Source organism: Temnothorax nylanderi, unplaced genomic scaffold (assembly GCF_030848795.1).
Source record: "Temnothorax nylanderi isolate EJ_2023f unplaced genomic scaffold, tnyl_v1.0 TNYL_tig0669_pilon, whole genome shotgun sequence".
In the NCBI taxonomy this organism is placed as follows: domain Eukaryota; kingdom Metazoa; phylum Arthropoda; class Insecta; order Hymenoptera; family Formicidae; genus Temnothorax; species Temnothorax nylanderi.
In genome coordinates this window covers 1-21,534 of record NW_027249731.1, presented here as the reverse complement: position 1 = coordinate 21,534, position 21,534 = coordinate 1, and the positions used below count along the sequence as shown (strand labels likewise).

At 44.3% G+C, this 21,534-nt stretch overlaps 2 protein-coding genes across 2 annotated transcripts; one reads left to right on the top strand and one right to left on the bottom strand.

The window, feature by feature from the left end:
• The first annotated feature begins 6,444 nt into the window (after positions 1 to 6,444).
• Positions 6,445 to 7,392, top strand: LOC139784744 (uncharacterized). Its single transcript, XM_071723945.1, has 4 exons — positions 6,445 to 6,493; positions 6,556 to 6,622; positions 6,732 to 7,135; positions 7,301 to 7,392. Exons 1-4 carry the CDS (start codon positions 6,445 to 6,447, stop codon positions 7,390 to 7,392), a joined length of 612 nt encoding a protein of 203 aa, XP_071580046.1.
• A 2,953-nt stretch (positions 7,393 to 10,345) lies between these two features.
• Positions 10,346 to 11,256, bottom strand: LOC139784746 (uncharacterized). Its single transcript, XM_071723946.1, has 2 exons — positions 11,035 to 11,256; positions 10,346 to 10,955 (listed from the first exon to the last, which is right to left on the bottom strand). The coding sequence occupies exons 1-2, from the start codon at positions 11,223 to 11,225 to the stop codon at positions 10,376 to 10,378; spliced, it is 771 nt and encodes a 256-aa protein (XP_071580047.1). The 5' UTR covers positions 11,226 to 11,256; the 3' UTR covers positions 10,346 to 10,375.
• Between the last annotated feature and the right edge of the window lie 10,278 nt (positions 11,257 to 21,534).

Here is a 21,534-nt window from a genome sequence, read left to right as displayed (position 1 = left end):
TGCCCGCAGGGTGGAGGGTTGGAGGGTGGCCGAGGAGATTGAAACTCTTTCAGATCATCTCTTCATAGAGATGAATCTTCCGGTCACCCTACCGGAGGCCCAGGCCCGCCGCAAGGAGGCAGATTTGCGCTTCCCGCGCTGGGCGCTTAAGAAGATGGATGAGGATCTCCTAAGAGCTTCCATCCATGCTTCTCTATGGATGGATGACTTGCTGACCGAGTCGGACGACGTGGATGCGGTTGCTAAAAGGATCGGGGACATTATGACCGCGGCGTATAATGCCCCGATCCCGACCGCATCCACGCAAAGCTGCATACTGGTGGACGGAGGAGATCGCCGATTTACGGCGCTCCTCCGTCAAGGCGAGGCGTCGCTGGCTGCGGGCCAGGAGAGCCCAGCACCGACAGCCGCGACGCTTCGAGGAGGCAGGAGTAGATTACCGCTCCGCCAAGCGGGCCTACTCCTGGGCCATCAAACAGGCCAAGGACCGTTCATGGCTTGAGCTCCTTCAGGACCTGCACGAAGATCCGTGGGGGCGCCCGTATAAGATGGTTCTCAACAGGTTGAGGACCTCGGCGCCCCCGATCACGGAGTCCATGGAACCCGAGTTCCTCGAAGAGGTGATAGATACCCTCTTTCCCGACGATCCGGGGGAGAGAATCGTGGGGAGTCCCGACTCGCCCGACTTTGAGTGGGACGAGGAACTCGAGGTCTCCATGGACGAGATGAAAAAGGCGGCCAAAAGGCTGAAGGCCGGCAAGGCCCCGGGTCCTGACGGAGTTCCCGGAAAAGCCTGGTCCTTGGTCACGGGGAAACTGGCCGAGCATTTGCGTGGACTATTCACCAAGTGTCTCAAGCAAGGCCGGTTTCCCCATGCTTGGAAGATGGCAAGATTGGTCCTCCTCCCAAAACAGGGGAAGCCCGCCGACCAGCCGTCGGCGTATAGACAAATTTGCTTGCTGGACGAAGTCGGCAAACTCTACGAGAGAATTTTAGCCGACCGAATCATCCAGCATCTGTCCCGGACTGGTCCCGACCTATCTCGGGACCAGTATGGCTTCCGAGAGGGCAGGTCAACTGTCGATGCAATTCTACGCATCATGGCCCACTCGGAAGCCGCGGCGGAGGCTGGCAGGGTGTTACTGTGTGTCGCGTTTGACATTGCTAACGCGTTTAACACCCTGCCATGGCCTGTAATAAGGAGGGCACTCATTCATCACGGTGTCCCTCCTTACCTGATAGCCGCTATTTTCGACTATCTCCGGGACAGGCAGTTGGTCTATACAGACCAAGACGGAATTGTTATGGTCAAGCTGGTCGTGCGGGGGGTTCCACAGGGGTCGGTGCTGGGCCCACTCCTGTGGAACTTGGGGTACGACTTTGTACTCCGCGTCGCCCTCCTCCCGGGCTGTTGGCTGAACGTCTTCGCCGACGATACAGTCCTGGGAGTCGAGGGCGACAATTGGGAGAAGGCAATCGCACTAGCAAATGTCGCAGTGGCGACAGTAGTAGCCGCGATGCGTGAAGTGGGCCTAAAGGTGGCTCCCCAGAAGACCCAAGCGGTGTTCTTCCGCACTAGGGCAATGGGGAGCCCGCCAGAGGCCCACATCGAGGTGGAGGGAACCCGTATTTCCGTGGAGGCCGGTATGAAAGTACTAGGCCTCTGGTTGGATGGCACCTGGAATTTCGGCGAGCACTTTACTCGCCTAGCTCCCAGGGCTAAAGGAGTGGCCAACAGTCTGGCTAGGCTGATGCCGAACCTGGGGGGGGGGGCGAGTAGTAGGGCTCGTCGACTCTACGCCGCGACCGTGCATGCCGTGACACTCTACGGCGCACCGGTCTGGGCGACTGCAGCGGAGAAGTCGCGCCTTATCCGCATGAGGCTGCGACAAATCCAGCGTCCGCTGGCCCAGCGAGTGTCACGTGCATACAGCACGGTCTCGCATGCGGCGGCAACAGCCCTGGCGGGCCTCCCCCCGTTAGAGCTCGCGGCTCGCCAGTGCGCCGAAGTATATCGGCGTACAAAAGAGCTGCGAGCTGGGGGAGGACAGATAGTGCCCAGGGCTGTTCAACTTATCAGAGTCCAGGAAAAGACGGTCCTCATTAGGAAATGGCAAGATTACCTCGCCAACTGCGAGTTCGGCCAGAGGACCGTCGATGCCATCCGGCCCTGTCTAGCGGAATGGCTAGACAGTCGGAGATACGGTGTGTCTTATCACGCAGTGCAGGTGCTCACCGGACACGGGTGTTTCGGTGTGTACCTGCACAGAATAGGTAAAAAGGCTACTACGGAGTGTCACCACTGCGACGAGGAGAGGGACACGGCGCAGCACACGCTCGAGCATTGCCCGGCGTGGGCAACGCAGCGCCGTGTCCTACAGGGGGAGGTCGGCAACGACCTCTCCCTCCCGGCCATAGTGGCGGCTATGGTCGGGGATGAAACGAGGTGGCGGGCATTCCTGGCCTTCTGCGGCAATGTAATGTCGCAGAAGGAGGCGAGCGAGAGGATCAGGAGGGGGGAAGTACGCTCCCCTCCGACCGACAGGAAAGAAGAGGAGGAGGAGGAGTGGACGCCGAGGCGACCGCCAAGAGTGTCGCCGCCGTCAGAAGAATGGCGGCGGCGACTGCGGCCTCGCGGCGGCGGCGGACCTCTCCTCTTCTAATAAGATATAACACTGGGCGGATGTGACATGCACTAATCTGCGTTCGATACATCCGCCCAGCCTGCTGGTTGTTTACAACCGGTGTGGATCGTGCGGCAAGCATAAACATGCCGCACGGGTTCGTACCGTACCTCCGGACTGCCCGATGATAAAAGGCAGTCTGGAGGTTGGGAGGCTCGGCGTCCCGGCGGGGATGACGGGACGTCGAACTATCTTCCCTCAAAACATCGGGAGGAGTGGCGGGGTGGGTGGTGTCCACACCCCGTCACAACAGATAACAGGGCTCCTAGAGCCCGGAGCCTCACGGCTCCTAGGAGGCAGCCCAGTCAGGGCTCGGCGTTGGGGGACGTCGCGGACGCAATATTAATAAGTTCCCGGGCGTCTCCCTTAAACGTAGAGTTGGATACCCGTGGAGTTTTAGTGGGTAAGAATCCCACACTCCCCTCACTCCTCTCCCCGGAGGGTGAGGGGGTCTTCCCCTCTCAACCACTAGAGGGGGGCTTCTGGTGGAAACCTGTCCGTCAGGACAGGGATTCCAGTAGCTTAGAAGATTTCTCCACGTTAAAAAAAAAAAAAAAAAGGGGGATATAGAGAAGAGAGAGAAAAAGATGAGAGGAAGTGAAAGCGAAAACTGCGAGTGAAGACTCTGTGTAAGCTGCTGAACGTGACGCTGGTGCTGAAATATGGCTGAGACCAAGCTGTATCACATTCATCGCTTCAATGGACAGAATTTTCAACTCTGGAAACGTCAAATGGAGATATACATGCTCGAGAACAAACTCCGAAAGTATATTAATGGATCGACGCCGCGGCCGACAGCCACCTCGGACATCGCCGCATGGGAACAGAAGGATGCAGAGGCGCAGGCCTTCCTCATGCGGGGCCTTGAGCTGGATCAACTCCGTTATCTGACGGACTGCAGTACAGCTGCTGCAATGTGGGGGCGTCTCAAAACTATCCATGCAGAGAAGAGTGACCAGTCGGTTCAGGTATTGTTAAATTAATTTATAAACGCGAAGATGGATCCGGATGAAAAGATGGCGGATTACATCGCAAAGATTGTTTCGCTCGCTCAACGTCTAAAGGACATGGATATGGAGCAAAAGGAGGCGGTCGTCATTGCGAAAATTATTTCTAGTTTGTCCGAAAAATATGATAATGTTCGCACGGCGTGGTATGCGGTTCCGCGTAACGATCAAAAATTAGATAAGTTAACCGATTATTTGATAAACGAAGAGTCGCTGTTAAATATGCGTAGTCGAGATGTAAACACGAGCAACGAACAAGAAGTGTATTCTGCGCGCGGTAAACGGAGCAATGTAAATAGAAAGTCGTCCGGCACGAGTTCTGCGAATGATGCGAAGCGTGGAAGTTGTCATTTCTGTAAGAAACCGGGTCATTGGGCTCGTGATTGTTTCGAAAAAAGAAAGCATTTAGAGAAAAAGGGTAAAGACAAAAATTACTCTCATGTTAGTGAAAAAGTACACACAGACAATGCTGAACTGTTTAATATCGAATGTTTAACTGTAAATGAATTAAATGCACGTGACATGTGGTACGCGGATTCGGCTGCGACGGAACATTTGTGTATGAGGCAAGATTGGTTTAAGAAATTAAATTCGTTTCAAAACCATGAGTATAAAGTTCGCGTTGGTAATGGTAACCTTGTTGCTGCTGTAGGTGTAGGTGACATTGATGTTAAGGTTAAGCGTTCCGATGGTACATTTAATACACATACTATTTCTGATGTGTGGTACGTGCCTGAAATAAAGAAAAATTTGCTTTCGATTGGCCGTACGTCGGAAAAAGGTATGAGAGTAGTTTTTGAAGAAGGCGGAAAAAGAGTTTTTTATAAAGGCAATAGGTTTATTGTAGATGGCTTTAGAGAAGATGAAAAACTGTATAAACTCAATTTCTGGCCTGCTTGTAAATATAGTGAAGCAAATGTTAGTACTAGCAGTTCACTGATGGAGTGGCATGAAAAATTAGGCCATGTTAACTTTCAGACTCTAAGACAAATGATTTCTAACTGTTCGGTGAATGATTTGAAGGTTTTTAATTTAGATAAAGAGAATCTGTTCTGCGAAGGATGCGTTCTAGGCAAACAGCATAGAAATCCTTTTCCAAAAAATGAGGCTATTAGAGCGAAAAAGCCGGGAGAATTGTTTCATGCTGATCTCTGCGGGAAAATGAGTCAAAGTTCTATTGGCGGAGCAAATTATTTTCTTTTGTTAAGATTTTTCTAAATACTGTTTCGTTTACTTTGTTAAAGAAAAATCTTATGTTTTGGAAGCTTTGCAAAAATTCTATGCTGATGTTAGAGCTGATAATTGTAATGTAAATTTAATGAAAATTAGAACTGATTGTGGTAAGGAATTTTGTAACAAAGATGTCAAAAAGTTTCTGCTGTCTAAAGGGATAAAACACGAACTGACCACACCTCGCGCTCCTGAACAAAACGGGTATATTGAGAGACAAAATAGAACCGTAGTTGAATCAGCTAAAAGTATGTTACATGCAAGAAAACTACCGCTATACTTATGGGCTGAGGCTACTGCTACTGCAGTGTACGTTAAAAACAGAACTGCAACAAATACTCTGAATGGCAAAACTCCACATGAAATGTGGTTTGGAGAAAAACCTTCTGTTAGTCACCTAAAAATTTTCGGAAGTACATGCTACGTTCACATTCCCAAGGACCAAAGAAGCAAGTGGGAGATGAACTCTACAAAGATTATGCTGATAGGCTATAGTGATGGAAATAAAGCCTATAAAGTGTATGATCCAACCCTTCGGAAATGTTACGTAAGAAGAGATGTGGTGTTTGAACGACCTTCCTCAGATGATGTGGTAGTTGTCGGCAATGATAAAAACGATGTCGATGACATGAAACAAGATGATTCTGAGTATACTAACGAGCTGAAAGAGTCATTGAAGAGAAATCCAAGAGCTCCTATCCCAAGGGATCCCTATCCACTTAGACCAAGAATACCTTCTACGTTAGATGAAAAGGATTTGGCTGAGTTGAAAATTGCTGAAGCTCTGTTCACAACTTGTGAGCCACAGACTCTGAAAGAAGCTGTAGAAGCTGAGGATGCGGCTGAATGGACAAGGGCTATGCATGAAGAGTTGGATTCACTCGAAGAAAACTAGACATGGGAGCTTGTTAAAAGGCCTGAAGACCGGACTGTAATTTCGAATCGTTGGATATTCAAGAGAAAATACACTGCGGATGGTAAAATTGACATATACAAGGCTCGCCTGGTTATAAGAGGATTCTCTCAGAGAGAAGGAATAGATTATAAAGAAATTTTTGCACCAGTTGTAAAGTACAATACAGTAAGAACAGTTCTGTCTATGGTTGCTGTTGATGATCTAGAAATGATTCAATTTGACGTAAGGACTGCCTTTCTTTACGGAGATCTTGAAGAGACAATCTTTATGGAACAACCTTTTGGCTTTGAAGTTGATGATCGAGTTTGCATGCTGAAGAAAAGTCTTTACGGACTCAAACAGGCACCGAGACAGTGGAATAAGAAAATAAATGCGTTTTTCCTCGCTTACGGCTTAATTCAGTCTGAATCGGATCCGTGTCTATATTACATAATAATCAATGGCGTTAGACTGTATGTAATATTATATGTAGATGATGGAATTATCTGTAGTAACAATGTCTCAAAAATGAATGACTTACTCTAAGACTCCATAGACGCGTTGAGCTGCGGCAACGCCGTGCGGCAGAGTGCGTTGATCAATCTGATTGGTCAACGCACTCTGCCGCATGGCGTTGCCGCAGCTCAAACGCATCTATGGAGTCTTAGCTTTACTCAGTAAGTTAAGTGCAGTTTTTAAGATTAAAATCTCTGAAGCTGAGTTCTTTGTTGGAATGCAGATAAAGAGAGACAGAAAGTTGAGAACTTTGAAGATGTTTCAAACTGCGTATACCAAAAGAATCTTAGGTAAGTTCAATCACGAAAACTGTATGTCTCTCTCTATCCCAGCAGATCCTAGTATTAAGTTTCTTAAAACCGATGTAAATAACAATGTTAAGCATAACTTTCCGTATAGAGAAGCTATCGGTTCGCTTATGTTTTTAATGGTTGCAACTAGGCCTGATTTAGCCTATATTGTAAGTGTTTTGAGCCAATTTTCGGAAATGCCTGATGAAAGCCACTGGAATGGGATAAAGCGTATTTTTCGGTACTTAAAAGGAACAATTGATCACGGCATTGTTTTCGGTCAATTCAAAGATAACAATCTTGTAGCATACAGTGACTCTGATTGGGCAGGCGACGTGAACACTAGGAAAAGTACAACTGGATGGTTGTGTTTGTTAAATGGCGGACCAGTAGCGTGGTTGTCGCGAAAACAGTCCAGTATCGCACTTTCTGCCACTGAGGCTGAATTTATAGCTTTGTGCTCCGTAACCAAGGAAGTTACTTGGTCAAGAAGATTGCTTAACGAGTTAGGCTGTATACAAAAATTACCTACTACCGTTTATTGTGATAACCAGGCTGCTATCAGTTTAGTTAAAAATCCTACTGCATCAAGGCGATCAAAGCATATTGAAACGCAATATTATTATACATGTGATAAACAGAGATCACAGGAAATTAATGTAATTTATGTACCAACAGATCAACAATTGGCTGATTCGCTCACAAAAGCGTTGTGTAAACAAAAATTGGTCAATCTCATGAATCAATGCGGTATGAAGGATATGAGTTAAATGCGTGATTTCCTTTGGTTATAAAAATCATGTTTTTGTGTGTGTGTGTGTGTGTGTGTGTGTGTGTGTGTGTGTGTGTGTGTGTGTGTGTGTGTGTATGAATGATAAATTAAAAACTGTAATGGAATATGAATTGAGTGGGAGTGTTGTAATTGAAAACTGTAAGCGATTCATATTCACGTTCGTTGGACACATGTATTCGTCACGTGCTCTATGCTCAGCACGTGAGGTGCGTGTGCTTTTGGGGGAAAGTGGGCAACCAGCCGCTTCACCGGCCTCACTCTCTGTAACGTTCTCGAACGACTCTGACGTTCCGTTCGCTCTCAGAATAAAAGCACGAAAGTTATACTTATACTTTTTCGCTCTATCTATCTACCTACCGTCTCACTATCCTGCCTGTATCATCGGCTAATATTAACAACAAATTATTTTTATAGAGTTATTAACGAAGAATGCGTGTGTGCAATCAGAATTCATTTATATCAGAATAAGTTTTCTGTTACTATGTATATTTTATAAATAGGCATTCGCAGAAATAAATGTTATAATTATTTTTTATAGGGCTATCAATGGAGAGGGTACGTGTGTCGTCGAAATTCATTTATACTAAAACGAGTTTTTATTACGGGGTGTCGTGGCACTAATAAAGGTATGTATTTTTACGATTAATTAGGTATAGAAGTTTAGTGAAAATTATGCTTTATATCCCACACAGCACATGTTTCAGAAAGCTTTCCGAAAGATAACTTGGAAATTAATATTGAAATGTAAAATTGAAATCATTCAGAAATATTTCTGAAACGTTTCATCAAAATAATATATCATTGAAAGCTTTCCAAAAGATAACTTGGAAATTGAAATGTAACATTGAAATCATTCAGAAGTATTTCTGAAACGTTTCATCGAAATCATTTATGACCCTTTTCACTGAAATATTTCTGAAATATTACGAAACATTTCAGAGAAATATTTCGTACATAATGTCAAAATACATATCATTGAAAGCTTTCCGAAAGATAACTTGGACAATAATATTGAAATGTAACATTGAAATTATTCAGAAGTATTTCTGAAACGTTTCATCGAAATCATTTATGACCCTTTTCACTGAAATATTTCTGAAATATTACGAAACATTTCAGAGAAATATTTCGTACGTAATGTCTAAAATTACATATTGAAATTAAAATACATATCACTGAAATATTTCAAGAATATTTTAAAACATTTCAGAGAAATATTTCGTACGTAATCTCTAAAGCCCGCATTAGACTATATGGATTGGATTGAAATTTAATCAATCAGAATAGAGAAAAACTGACTTCAAGTTTAGTGAATTTTGCTCTAATTGGTTAAATTTCAATCCAATCTCAATCCCAATCCGTAGTCTGATAAGGGCTTAAAGGTAAAATTTCATGGCAGTGAAAAGCAGCAGCAGATCGTACTGATTGGCTATAAAATAGAGAAGTTCTAGAAACTCGAGAACTTCTCTATTTTTGTAGCCAATCGGTACGATCTGCTGCTGCTTTTCACTGCCCATGAAATTTCACCTTAAAACATATATCGTTGAAAGCTTTCAGAAATATTACATTGAAATCAACATTGAAATGTCCCTGAGGCGCATGCCCAAGATTTCTGTGGAAAAAGCCAGCACGCACTGGCACGCAGGCCGCCCTTTGGCCGCAGTCAACGATTGTAACTTGTAACACGTTTGTTTTTGTTGTTTAATTGTACCTGTGCTTCGGAGAAGTTAATCGATCGCTACATCAAAGGTAAGTTAAAATTTCGAATCATGGCGCGTGTGCGTTTTGTAACGTTTATTCATATCTTATGCTACACGTTCTTTTTTCATTCACATAACCTGAAAGAATTACTTGCGCTCTATGGGCCGATATCACAGTCTCCGATTAACGTGATCCTCCGATTAAACTCAGTCTGCATCTCTTTCTAACTGTCCCCCTAGAAAGAGACGAAGAGTGATTTTAATCGGAGGATCACGTTAATCGGAGATTGTGATATCGGCCGTTTGTCTCCGCGTGAATAATCTCGTGAATAATGGGTACGATAAGTGATAAGAAGTTAAGTTCCAAACTACACACATGAACTTCTCTATTTTGTAGCCAATCAGTACGATCAAATCAACATTGAAATGTCCCTTAGGCGCATGCCCAAAATTTCTGTGGAGAAAGCCAGCACGCACTGGCACGCAGGCCGCCCTTTGGCCGCAGTCAACGATTGTAACTTGTAACAAGTAGGTATATTATGGGCGTTCTGGGCCACTTTGTGGAGGGGGGATGACGTCATCGGCGTGGAGGGGAGATGACGTCATTGGCGTGGAGGGGGATGACGGCGTGTTTGCATCATTAATTAAATATATTAATTTATAGGTTATAAATAATTAAATTAATTAAATTAGGTTATAATTTTTTATAACCTAACTCAATTAATTTAATTATTTATAACCTATAAATTAATATAATTTTTTATAACCTAATTTAATTAATATAATTATTTATAACCTAATTTAATTAATATAATTATTTATAACATAATTTAATTAATATAATAATTTAATTTAAAAAAAATTTGCATGACAAACTATAGAGTTGAACGCAGAAAGAGATGGCGTCGAAGACCTTTTTTTCTGGGTCTACGTTCAACAACAAAAAATTAACAAAAAAACATATTTTACGTGACTTAAACTATAGAGTCCCATAGTGGGGAAATGAGAGTGCAAGACAGGAACGGACAAGTTCATACGTGCCGTGATGCGATTATTCTATTTTAGATAAAAGTTTTTATCAATATTTTAATAATTTTATTAATTTTTTTTTATAATAAATCGTATATAATTAAAAAGGATATTACCGCAACATATATATAATTTAAACATAGAGGAGGCTAATGTTAGCTAAAAACGGAAGAGATAGATTGAAAAATAATTTTGCTACTATTTATGTTAATATTCAATTTTATTCGTTATTTACATTTTTGCTTCATATACAATGTTATCTAAGGCGAAAGCAACTAGTTCGCAATCTATAAGCGAACTTCCATCGGACACCTCACTAAGTACTTTTCTCGCTTGACATTTATCCGTGATACAATTTTGTCGCAAGACTGTTACAAAATGGTTATACTTATTACTAACATGTTGTATATTTTGACATAAATTGAAATATACATGTTCGACACATTGTTCGATTTCAAACAAAAATAATATAGTTGCTGGTATCATGTATAAGCATGTATCGCGCAACGTAAGTTTTACAATATTAGCGTCACGCATTTTAACAAGTTCTATAATTAGATCTCGAATAGACAGCGATGAACCAACAGTCGACTGCATGAGTTGTTCGATATCCATGCGTCTTTCGATGATCGTTGTCCACGTTGCATGAGGAAGCACGATCTGATTTCCCTGATTGTCACCAAGAATCAATTCCACAAAGGATGTAGATCCCACACTGATTCCGATATCCAAATATTTGTAAGCCGTGACTGTCAGGGCAAATCGTCTGCCCAAGATACGAGGCGTATAACGAGGTTCCGATTTATTGAAACTGTGGAAAAATAAAGTAGATAAATTAATAAAATTAGAAAAAATAAATTTTAAAAAAATTTATCCAAAGTAATACTTACGTTTTGCGCTCGTCCGATGAAACTTCACGAGGCTTAGGCGTATAACGAGGTTCCGATTTTTCACGAGGATACGGTACGTAATAATTCATACTTGTGCTGCTTCCCTCGAAGCCGCGAAGTCCCTTATCGGGAATATCGCGAGTGAACATCCACTTCTCAGAATTATTTACGTCTTCACTGCGACCAGCCATTGTTCTTATTTCTCCGTAAGAGGTATACTTATTTCACTGTTGAAGTTGTCGCTTCGAACGATGAGACTCGATTGATTTTGACTTCGTAACACTAGTTAAAACGTTAACTCCGTCTGTAACGTTTTAGAATATTGGACAACGTGCGCAGATGAAAAATTATAAGGGAAGGGATAATTCCCCTTCCTTCAACATTTTCAAGCACCAATGTCAGCGCTGCTTACATAGAAGTTATAAAAAAAATTCATACAAATGACTAAGAAGTGGAAAATGAACCAAGTATACGCGACAACACCCTACCTTCAAAATTATGATGTGGTGGGGGAAATTAGGAGAGGGAAACCACTAACAACTAATGAGAATGGGGAAAAGAAAATAAAGCATTGTAAAATTATATATATAATTTATTTTTTTGTAAAAAATCCCAATTCTTCTGGCGTCGCGACCATTAGTTAAATAATTTTAATACATTTTGTAATGCGCAATTCTTAACATGTTTTCCGCATCGCATAGTGTTAGTAACATCTAGATTATTTAAAGATTTGATATCTTCGTAATCCGCATCCAAAGTCTCGATGATCAGATTTTCTTTCGCATAATTCTCAAGCAGATCCACCAGCCATTCTTGTTTCTGGCATCCCTTGACGTACACGATAGTCGGCATCTCGTAATCCTCTTCTGTACCAAGCACGGCTGACGTAATTAGGCGTTTTACCATACCGTACGGCACGTTCCCCTCATCCCATGGTAATCCATGGTGATTTGCAATCAACCAGGAAGCACATGACTTGTCAGATTTTGTTAGAAGACTCCACGGCATGGGGCGCGTAAAGATGTAATGTTCCAGAACGGTCCCGTTTCTCAGCACTGCTGCCTCCTTTACGACAAATTTCATCCCGACGATGAATCCTTGCAGATCGACAAACGTTGGCACGATCATGATGCAACGAAGGAACAATCCGTACTGTACCGTATCGCGGTACATATGTCGCTCTTATATCGGAATATTTGTCAACATGGCGATTTACATGAGTTTGCGCACTACATTAGACAACGGGCAGTATTCTATTACGCGATCGTGCAAGATGAGACAATAGGCGGTAGTATTTGCAGGTACATTTTCTTTACAATCAAATTCTATTCGCACATCCACGGTGGCGCTCTTGACAGACTCGTTTTGTCGCGAGCAATCGATGACAACAAAAGGTCCTTCCATCAGGAATGTATACAAGCTGCAAAGCGTATCACTGGAATCGTATCCGTAATAAGTTTTACGAAAACGCTCGTACATATCAAAAAGAAGGCCGTATCAATTTTTAGTAAAATCTAGGTTCAAGTCATCGTACGGATAAAATTCGGAGTTTAGATAAAGCTTGACATTGGTCAAATTACAGTCATCGAATACGCTAACATTTTGAGACATGATATTCTTGCGGCCGGTCTGCAGCGCAAAAATAACGTATCGCGGCTTCTCTAGCTGAGTCGCAGTCTTGACAGCCCACGAATGCTTGGTTGTGCTCTGCAAGAGGGGATACTCGTACAGATCCCACGAACGAAAACTGACACTAAGATATCGCCCGCTCCCCAAGGTCCGTAACAAGGATAGTTTATTAACCTCGTTTAACGTAACGTGAGGCATTCGCCACTGTACTTTAAACAGTTCGATTTCCGGCTTCCTCGCCGGATTTCCTACAATGCAATTGTTGTCGCTACGCGCACGTATCAAAATTAATTCGTGACGAGCATTAACAACGACGCGTTTGTAATCTTCACAAAAGCCCAGCAACACCTTGAGCGGTACGCAAAAGTTGAAGTATCCTTCCGATATGCTCGATGAAACGTCCCATCCGGCATTCCGCATGAGTTGAGAATCATTATACGATAGAGATACGTAGTTCTTCATGGTATTTGTTATTCCAACGTTTCTGTTGCGATCAATCTCCACACCGTTGAGCTCGTATCGAATCTCATCGAACATGAACGCTGCACAATTATTTACAAGCGTTGCCTGAGACTCGTCCTCGTCATTCCTTCTCTTTATTACCAATCTTCCTTCGACGTAGAGAAAGCTTTCACACGGCAACGTGTATAAATCTTGCTGTTGTATGGGTATTCTTATCTCATCGTTATGTCCAAACGTCGTATTGGCGTACGGATTGTACGTGTGAGTCTCAATCTTGACGACGCTATCGTCAAAGATCGGTTCACCTCCAATGTTTAAGATATTAGCCATTTCGTACGACGAAACCCAATGATTTCAAAAATTCAACGTTCGACACAGTGAGTTTCTTCTTTGGCGATCGGATTGTCTCTCTAATTTTGTTACTCGTCTGTCGCACCTTCTCCACTTCGTTCAGTATGAGCATCTCACGGTTTACCACAGTCGTCGTCTTCGCACATGCAGTCTAACGGTGATCTCTTCTCCGCGAAAATCAATCAATCGACCGTCCTGATCCACAACGCGAATCGTTAGATCAGTAATGCTCCGTACGATGATCGGAAGGTAAATGATCTGCGCCGGCGTTTCCGATATCTTATATCCTGGTGGCACATTCGGCGAAAACTCATGTATCGTGTGCACATACTTGTCGTTGCTGTATGCACCCGCGGTCACGTTACACTCTATGCGAATGATGTTTACACTGATGATATTTATCGGCACGTCCGATTCGTACCATTGTCGCGGCTCCAGCACACGATTCGCTGAAAATCCCAGCAACGATCCAATGTTGTTCGGTTTGGTGAAATTTATCCGATAAGCACATTTGATCTCACTCTTCATCGTATTGTTGTTGGCTCGAATGATCAACGGATATTCTTCATCTTCGTCGACATGTTTCTTTTTCGCAATATTATTGGATTGGTCCAATTGTAAAATTGATTGTTTCAAATACGTGTCTATGTCACGCAATTCGTACGATCCTTCGGGAACGGTAATCTCCTTATCGTCAAAGTAGAGTTTATTGTTCGAAGAATTTACGTTCGGTATCGTGTAATAGGTTTCGAAATCTGTCAGACCGAGCTCGTAATCGCCATCGCTCAAATCCACGGTGGGAAAGTAGCTTACCACGAGGATGCTACTCTTGCCGGTGAGCGTAATGTCAGTGACATGTTTGAATGAATACTGAGTTCAAACAATGCAACGCCAGTCTTTAAATTGATCGTCAACCGTCTGTAGAAAGCGCAGACACAGTTGTCCACAATTGCTCTGATCGTATCGTTGATAAGGTGTGCGATTGTACTCGATTTGCGTCACGTTGTTCTTTAGATACAACACCAATTCTCTCGGCGGTCGAAGATTACCATAACTGTCGAAATATATGGCTCGATCACCCCTCTTCGCGTATGCCACCCAGTGAGTACCCGGTCCCTCAGCGTTATCCAAATTCACGATGCCACTCTCGTTTCGACGCACTCCATCTATCGGTAAAGTAGTACGCATAAAAATACCTCTAAAATATGGAATGTGCATACGCTTTGCAAGTTGTTGCAGTTGTACGTTGGTAGTTACACCTTTCGGAATTTTTAACGTTTCCTTGACATTTTTTTTTTTTTACTCGAGACTCCACGCCCGCGTTTGTATGGAGTGAGATAAAGTCCGTGACCTTCCATGGCGCGATTGTGACGTTTAAGTTCTTCCAGCTGACGCCGCGCGACTTTGTTATCGTTCACAGCCTTCGCGACTCCCGCCGCTCCACCGACCAACGAACCGAGAACTCCCAACAACGGTAGAATGGGCAAGATACCACCGCGTTTCGCCGCTGGAAGTATCCGTTTTTTCAAATCCGCTCTCTTCTTCATCTTCGTCTTCGCCTTCACCTTCGCCTTCATTTTCAAACCCATTCCGAGCTTCCGCTTAGCCTTCATGGCCGCCCAGACGGCTGTAGCTGCAGCTTTCTCGCAGAGAGTCGAGTCTTTCGCGACGGCACGTCCTAGCGCTCTCTCGGCGAGTATCTTGTCGGCCGCGTGTCTCTCGGTGAGATCGTTGCTGCGAGAATAAGCTATGTCGTGTTCGCGACACGCTGCGTCCAATGGATTAATACCTTGATCACCTCTTGCCAATCGTTTTTTTAAATGAGTGCCCGGACCACAAAACTGATAGCCGGGGATATGTAATTCGAATGGAAGTGCGTTTATCGCGCGATTTAATAAGCCTTTGCCTATTTTCGTTGGCATTCGCCGCAATCCTTTATCAATGGCGCGGGACCGTCGATGTGCGTTCGCTGCCACGGTTGATTGTAATGCTCGTAACAGCGACGATATGTCTGAACCTCTGAATTTGTCTTTATATGTTCCGGAAGCTTGTCCCACACGTAGTGGACGTGATCACCACACATTCGCAGCAGAACAGGTTTCGGCACAAATTGTAGCTGTTCGGCACTCAAATCGCGGATATTGGAAGGTCTCGACAGCAGGACGAACATCTTTGCTACTGAGCGATTCGCGGTTCCGCGCACCTATAAATAGGCGTTCGGCCGGAAGCTCCAGTCGACAGTCTGAAAAATGAAATTCGTGCGACAACCGTTGACGATTCGCGTGACGAATTGCGACGACAGGTTACGGTCGATGGGGAGCAACGCGGAGAAGCGCAGGCACGGTGCGATGCTACCGACTACTATACGCGCGATCATTTGCGGCCCCTCGAATTGCGGTAAAACCAACGTTCTGATAAGCTTGCTGGAAAGTCCGCACGGTGTACGTTTCGAGAACGTATATGTGTACTCGAAATCGTTGCAGCAACCGAAATATCGATACTTGGAGAATGTATTAACGTCGATAGAAGAGATTGGCTACTTTACGTTTTCCAACAACAGTGACGTCATTCCACCGAGCGATGCGCGCCCAAACTCAATCTTCGTCTTCGATGACGTGGCGTGCGATAAGCAAGATGCTGTGAGAGAGTACTTCTCAATGGGTAGGCACTCGAGCGTCGACTGCTTCTATCTCTGTCAAACGTACGCGAGAATACCTAAACATCTGATACGTGACAACGCGAACCTACTGATCCTGTTCAAACAGGATGGTACCAATCTGAAACACGTGTACAACGATCACGTAAATACCGACATGTCATACGATGAATTTTGTGCGTTGTGCCACGATTGTTGGCAACGCAAATACGGGTTCGTAGTGATAGACAAGGACAGCGCGCTTTCGAACGGTCGATACAGAAAAGAATTTAATGTGTTCGCGATACCGCAAAAGCGGTCAGTCGTTGTCGATACCTCGTCGAGTTAAAACGTGAGATTAACACTCTGCTTTTTTTTCCCGCGATGGCCACGATCGACAGGAGCGAGAATATTCGCGAGCGCGAGAAGATTGTGAAGGAGATTGCGAAAACGAGTGATTCGATTCGTAAGAAACTTCGCGCTTTGAAGACCGGTAAGATCGTGAAGGACATTGAGTTGGACGCACACTTTAAGCCTCTCATCGGACCATTGCAAAAGATCGCAGACAACTCGATCTCGGTGAAGAAAGAGGAGCCGACGGAGAGCGACGCTGACGTGGGGATCGAAACGTTACCCTTTCAGCAGCGCAAGAAGGAGGAGGAGGAGGAGGAGGAGGAGGAGGAGGAGGAGGATAAGGAGGATTGGGAAGATGCGACGTCGAAAAAGAGGAAGCGATCAGAATCCCGGTTGGATCTCTCATCGACACCGCATAAATCTGATCAATCGAAACGATCGAAAGTACTACCGATAACCTCCACACCGTCCACGACGGCGAGAACCGTGCAAGATACAATTCCCAAATTCCTCACAAGCGTGAATGTTTTTGAAACCACGGACGACTCGATCGCGACATCCGTACGAGAGCAGTTGGAAACGTCGAAGGGACGAGAAACGTTTCTACAATCGTTGCAAGATCACTTGGGTCCACTGGGTTCGAGAGTACATCGGGGCTTTTCTGAGCGCCGATCGAAGTATAGACCCCGTATACGGTGTTTATTTCGGCAAGGACGGAATGATGTTCGGTAATAAACGTTTTGACGTGAACAAGGAGGATAGAATAATTATATTATCAATGGCATACGATATATCGGTACACCCGGTCTTTATGAGTTGATCTTCAAAAGAATGCCCGATGACGAGATCTACACGGAGGGAGATATGAAAAGTATAAGAGCCTGCTGTTGGAAACGAGTGCTCATAATTCAAGCACGATCCTCGCGAGCGAGTCAAGAGCAACAGGGGACACAAGTATACACAGGTAATCGCATCGTTGTTCCCTCCCGAATCCAGGAAGAAAAAATCTGGAAAGGGATTATGCATGCCTCACGCGATGACGGTAACAAACAATAAGGTTGACTACGTGCACTGGGACGACCCCAACGAGCTGGTGGATCGTCTCCGATTGCTCGACGCTTCGCGCCAAGCGGGTCACAACGGTCACGACAACGAGATCCTGTCGATCATCGAGGAACTTCGCGAAGCTGGGCTTATTATAAATTAAACCATACGTCGGCGAACCATTCAATCAGCATTGAAATGCCGATCAACAAGTTTGGCATATCGCTCGGACGAGGCGAGACGCAACCGAACTATCAATGCAATGGATTAGTCAGAAATTACGTGCGGGATAACGCTCTTTGTATGGTTGCCGCCAACTTTGATGCAAAGTCGCGCAAGATTCGACGCGTGGCACAACCGGAAGCTGATGATGATGCGGTTAACAAACTATATGTAGATCAGTGCTTTAAAATGTCGAGCAATCGACAGAAAGAGTTAGACGAGAAGCTGACTGCATTCGAGAAGGATCTGCAAGCGTTACGGATTGCGATACACGAGCTTCGACATTTGACGACCGCTGAGTCAGAAACGAGCAACAACAACAATGGCTAGCAACAAATGGAATGGCTATGAACGATTAACGGACGACGATGATGAACGACAGCGACGAACGGTTCAGGAACGGCTCAGGAATAGCTATCAAGCGGCTAACGAACGACTCAGAAACAGCTATGAACAACTAGCGAATGGCTATGAACGGCTAGCGAATGGCTATAAACGACTAGTGGACAAAGAACGGCCGACAGACAAAGAATGGCTATTGAAGGACAATGAACGGAAATAAACGGCTATTGAATTGTTAAAAAAAGTTTGAGATATAAATCATAATATAATTTCTTTGTGCATATTATTACACACTGCTAAAAAACATGACATCCGATGGACATAAAAATATCGAGAAGCAACGACTCGTCGAAGAACTGCATGCTCCGGCGAGAAGAAATTTTCCACGAAGACACGTCATAGTTCGGGGATACGACGACCTGTGGCAGGCTGACATTGTCGAGATGCGTCCATACTCACGTTTCAACAAAGGTTACCATTATATACTCACCATCATCGATGTGCTGAGCAAGTATGCGTGGGCTGTACCGCTCAAGAGTAAAGGTGGAAGCGAGACAGCTGAAGTTATCGCCAAGATAATTCGAGAGAGCCGGAGATGTCCGAAAAACTTACAAACCGATATGGGGAAGGAATTTTACAACACCGACGTGCAACGTCTTGTGAGGAAACACAACATCAATCATTATTCCACATATTCGGTGTTGAGGCGTCGATCATCGAGCGATTCAATCGCACGTTAAAGAATAACATGTGGAAGATGTTTACATTCAACGGAACTTACAAGTGGATCGACGAGCTACCGCGTCTCGTCGTGGAGTACAACGCGCGCAAGCATCGAACGATCGGCATGCGGCCCGTCGACGTTACTCCTGCAATCGCTGAAAGACTCTTAACCACGGTGTACAGCGCGATCAAGATCGCAGGTTTGACAAAGTTTAAAGTAGGCGATCGGGTACGCGTTAGCAAGCACAAGACCAATTTTCGAGAAGGGTTACACGCCAAATTGGAGCACCGAGGTGTTTAAGATCGTTAAAGTGCAACACACTAATCCTGCAACCTATCTGCTGGAGGACTATCGCGGAAAATCTATCACTGGAGCGTTTTACGAGCATGAGTTACATCGCGCGGCTTACCCGGACACGTATCTCGTGGAGAAAGTACTGCGCAGGAGGGGAGACGAGGTCTACGTGAAATGGCTGGGATTCGATGGCTCGCACAACTCATGGATACACAAGGACAATGTTATTTAATTCATGCAGATTGTATTTTAAAACATATGAAAAAATAAACTATGTAAGAAATATTAATACATACATGTACAATATTTTTTATTAATATCCCTTCTAACAATATAATATACGTTATATTACCTTACCTTATATTACATTACGTTACGTTACTATACATACGTATATACATATATACATACCTACGTACATACCTACATACATACATACATACATCACATTACATTACGTTACGTATACTATTACATTACGTTAAGTTATACTATTACATTTATACATACAATACACTACGTTTTTGGAGGGGGTATTTGATAATGCCCCCACGGTAACGTATCGATCGAATCGGGTATAATGTATCGCTTATCGTCGTACGGACTCAGAGCGCATCTTCGTCTCGCGGATGGTGTTCACATCATGCAATTTTGATCTTATAGAGAACTGCTGTCGCGTCATTTCAATTGCATCCTTCAGACACCGCGTGTAATCGTCGAAACGTTATAGTACGCGCTACGACGTTACTCTTGACGCCTTTTGCTTTTTTAGTGTCTTTTTTACCATCCACCTTCAACGCATACATCTTCGCTCTGAGTCCAACGAATTCGTCATTATCGCGCCATTGTTTTCGTCTTTCATTAAGCCCGGCACCTTCTTGTTTGCAAGTGGTATACCGTACGCGTTATCTACTGGATAATCGCTTGTGTCGAATCTGTCGATGTCGCGTTTCATCGTCTCGTACACGTCGTCGCACTCGATGTGGTATATAAGGCTGTCCGTATCGGTGTACATAACTTTACATTTGTCGTGATACAACGGTAACATGTACTCGTGATGAAATTCATACAAACATATCTTGGATATATCGAGGATGCACATACCCACGTAGATTGGTTTGTTGAACTTCACCTCGAGTTTTCGCAGTTCGACGGCTACCAGATCTTTCGAAAACACGCTCCTGCTATGGAAATTCGGTCGCGCGATCATTGCCTCCGCGCCGTATCGTCCGTCCCACTTCGTCAGTAATTTTACATCGACGTGATTGCGTACATTTTCCATCGTGTTCCCGAAAACCGCGTTATTCATTAATTTATATAAATTTTTCTCGACTCATTTTTTGCTTGCGTTCTAAATTTTGTATTGAGTTCGATGTAAGCGCGGAGCCACGCAGATTGAGCGAATTGCAATATGCGATGTATCTTTGTGACGCGAAGGCCGTGGCGCGTGCACTGCTGTAGGTTGCGATAATGAATGACATAACGCTCCTTATTGTATAAAGTCGCGAGAAGTTTTGTTCTCTCGCTTGCCGGGCGGTTTATCGCTCGTCGGACAGAACGGTAGATCAGCGTGCGCGTCGTGTTTATTCTGCGGATACTCTAAGATCGACCTCGAGAATATAACCCGTGGACAATCCAAAGCGATTGCGCTAAAGTTGAAATTCGAAACGTCTTTGACCCATCGAAAATCTGCGTAGGGCAATGGCTCCACATCGCCCAGCCGTACAAAAGTTGTTTACATCGAAATACATCAGGTACGACGATGGTTTCAACTGATCGTGAGATTGCATGTACTTGTTATTAGCTTGCGCGTATCTACCGGAACATTGACTGAGACCGCCGCGAATACCACGTTCGATAACATTATCATATCAATGTCTGTGAGCAGTTCGAAATTAATACGTGTATGTTTTAACATAGCGTCCCACGTGAAACCCGGTAGAGTGTAATAATGCGCTGGATCGAGTCCGTAACTCGCGACGCAGCTATCGCGAAAATTTTCAAACACGTCGGCCAACAGCACAAGACATCGGTTTTCAGGTATAGATCACTGTATTCACCAGGGTTCGAACGGAGAATCGCTGCCATACATTCGCGGCGTGCGCGTAATCGCTCTCGGATACGGTGTCACCGTCAAGGAACTGTAAAATGAATCGCGCGGTGGTAAACACGTATCCTCTAGCTTTTCGACACAGTCAATGTACTCATACGGAAAACAACCTTTCCTCGCGTCAATAATTCAAAATCGTTGTCGGATAACGTGGAAAATTTTGAACGTATAATTTTTTTATTTATCATTATCTAGGAAGGATGACAATTTTGCGAGACTCGCGCTCAGAAATTTATACGAGTCGATAATCTTAGTTTTTATATTGTTTCGGAATCAGCTCTTTCCGTGTGTCCTTCACGTGTTTAGTAAATTGAGATGTACTTTACCTTTGTT

Coding starts and splice junctions, on each gene's coding strand:
- LOC139784744 (XM_071723945.1), top strand. CDS start 6,445: ATGGCGTTGCCGCAGCTCAAACGCATCTATGGAGTCTTAGCTTTACTC. Junction 6,623..6,731: donor GTATACCAAAAGAATCTTAG/GTAAGTTCAATC, acceptor CTTTCCGTATAG/AGAAGCTATCGGTTCGCTTA. Junction 7,136..7,300: donor ATTGCTTAACGAGTTAGGCT/GTATACAAAAAT, acceptor ATGTACCAACAG/ATCAACAATTGGCTGATTCG.
- LOC139784746 (XM_071723946.1), bottom strand. CDS start 11,225: ATGGCTGGTCGCAGTGAAGACGTAAATAATTCTGAGAAGTGGATGTTC. Junction 10,956..11,034: donor TCATCGGACGAGCGCAAAAC/GTAAGTATTACT, acceptor ATTTTTCCACAG/TTTCAATAAATCGGAACCTC.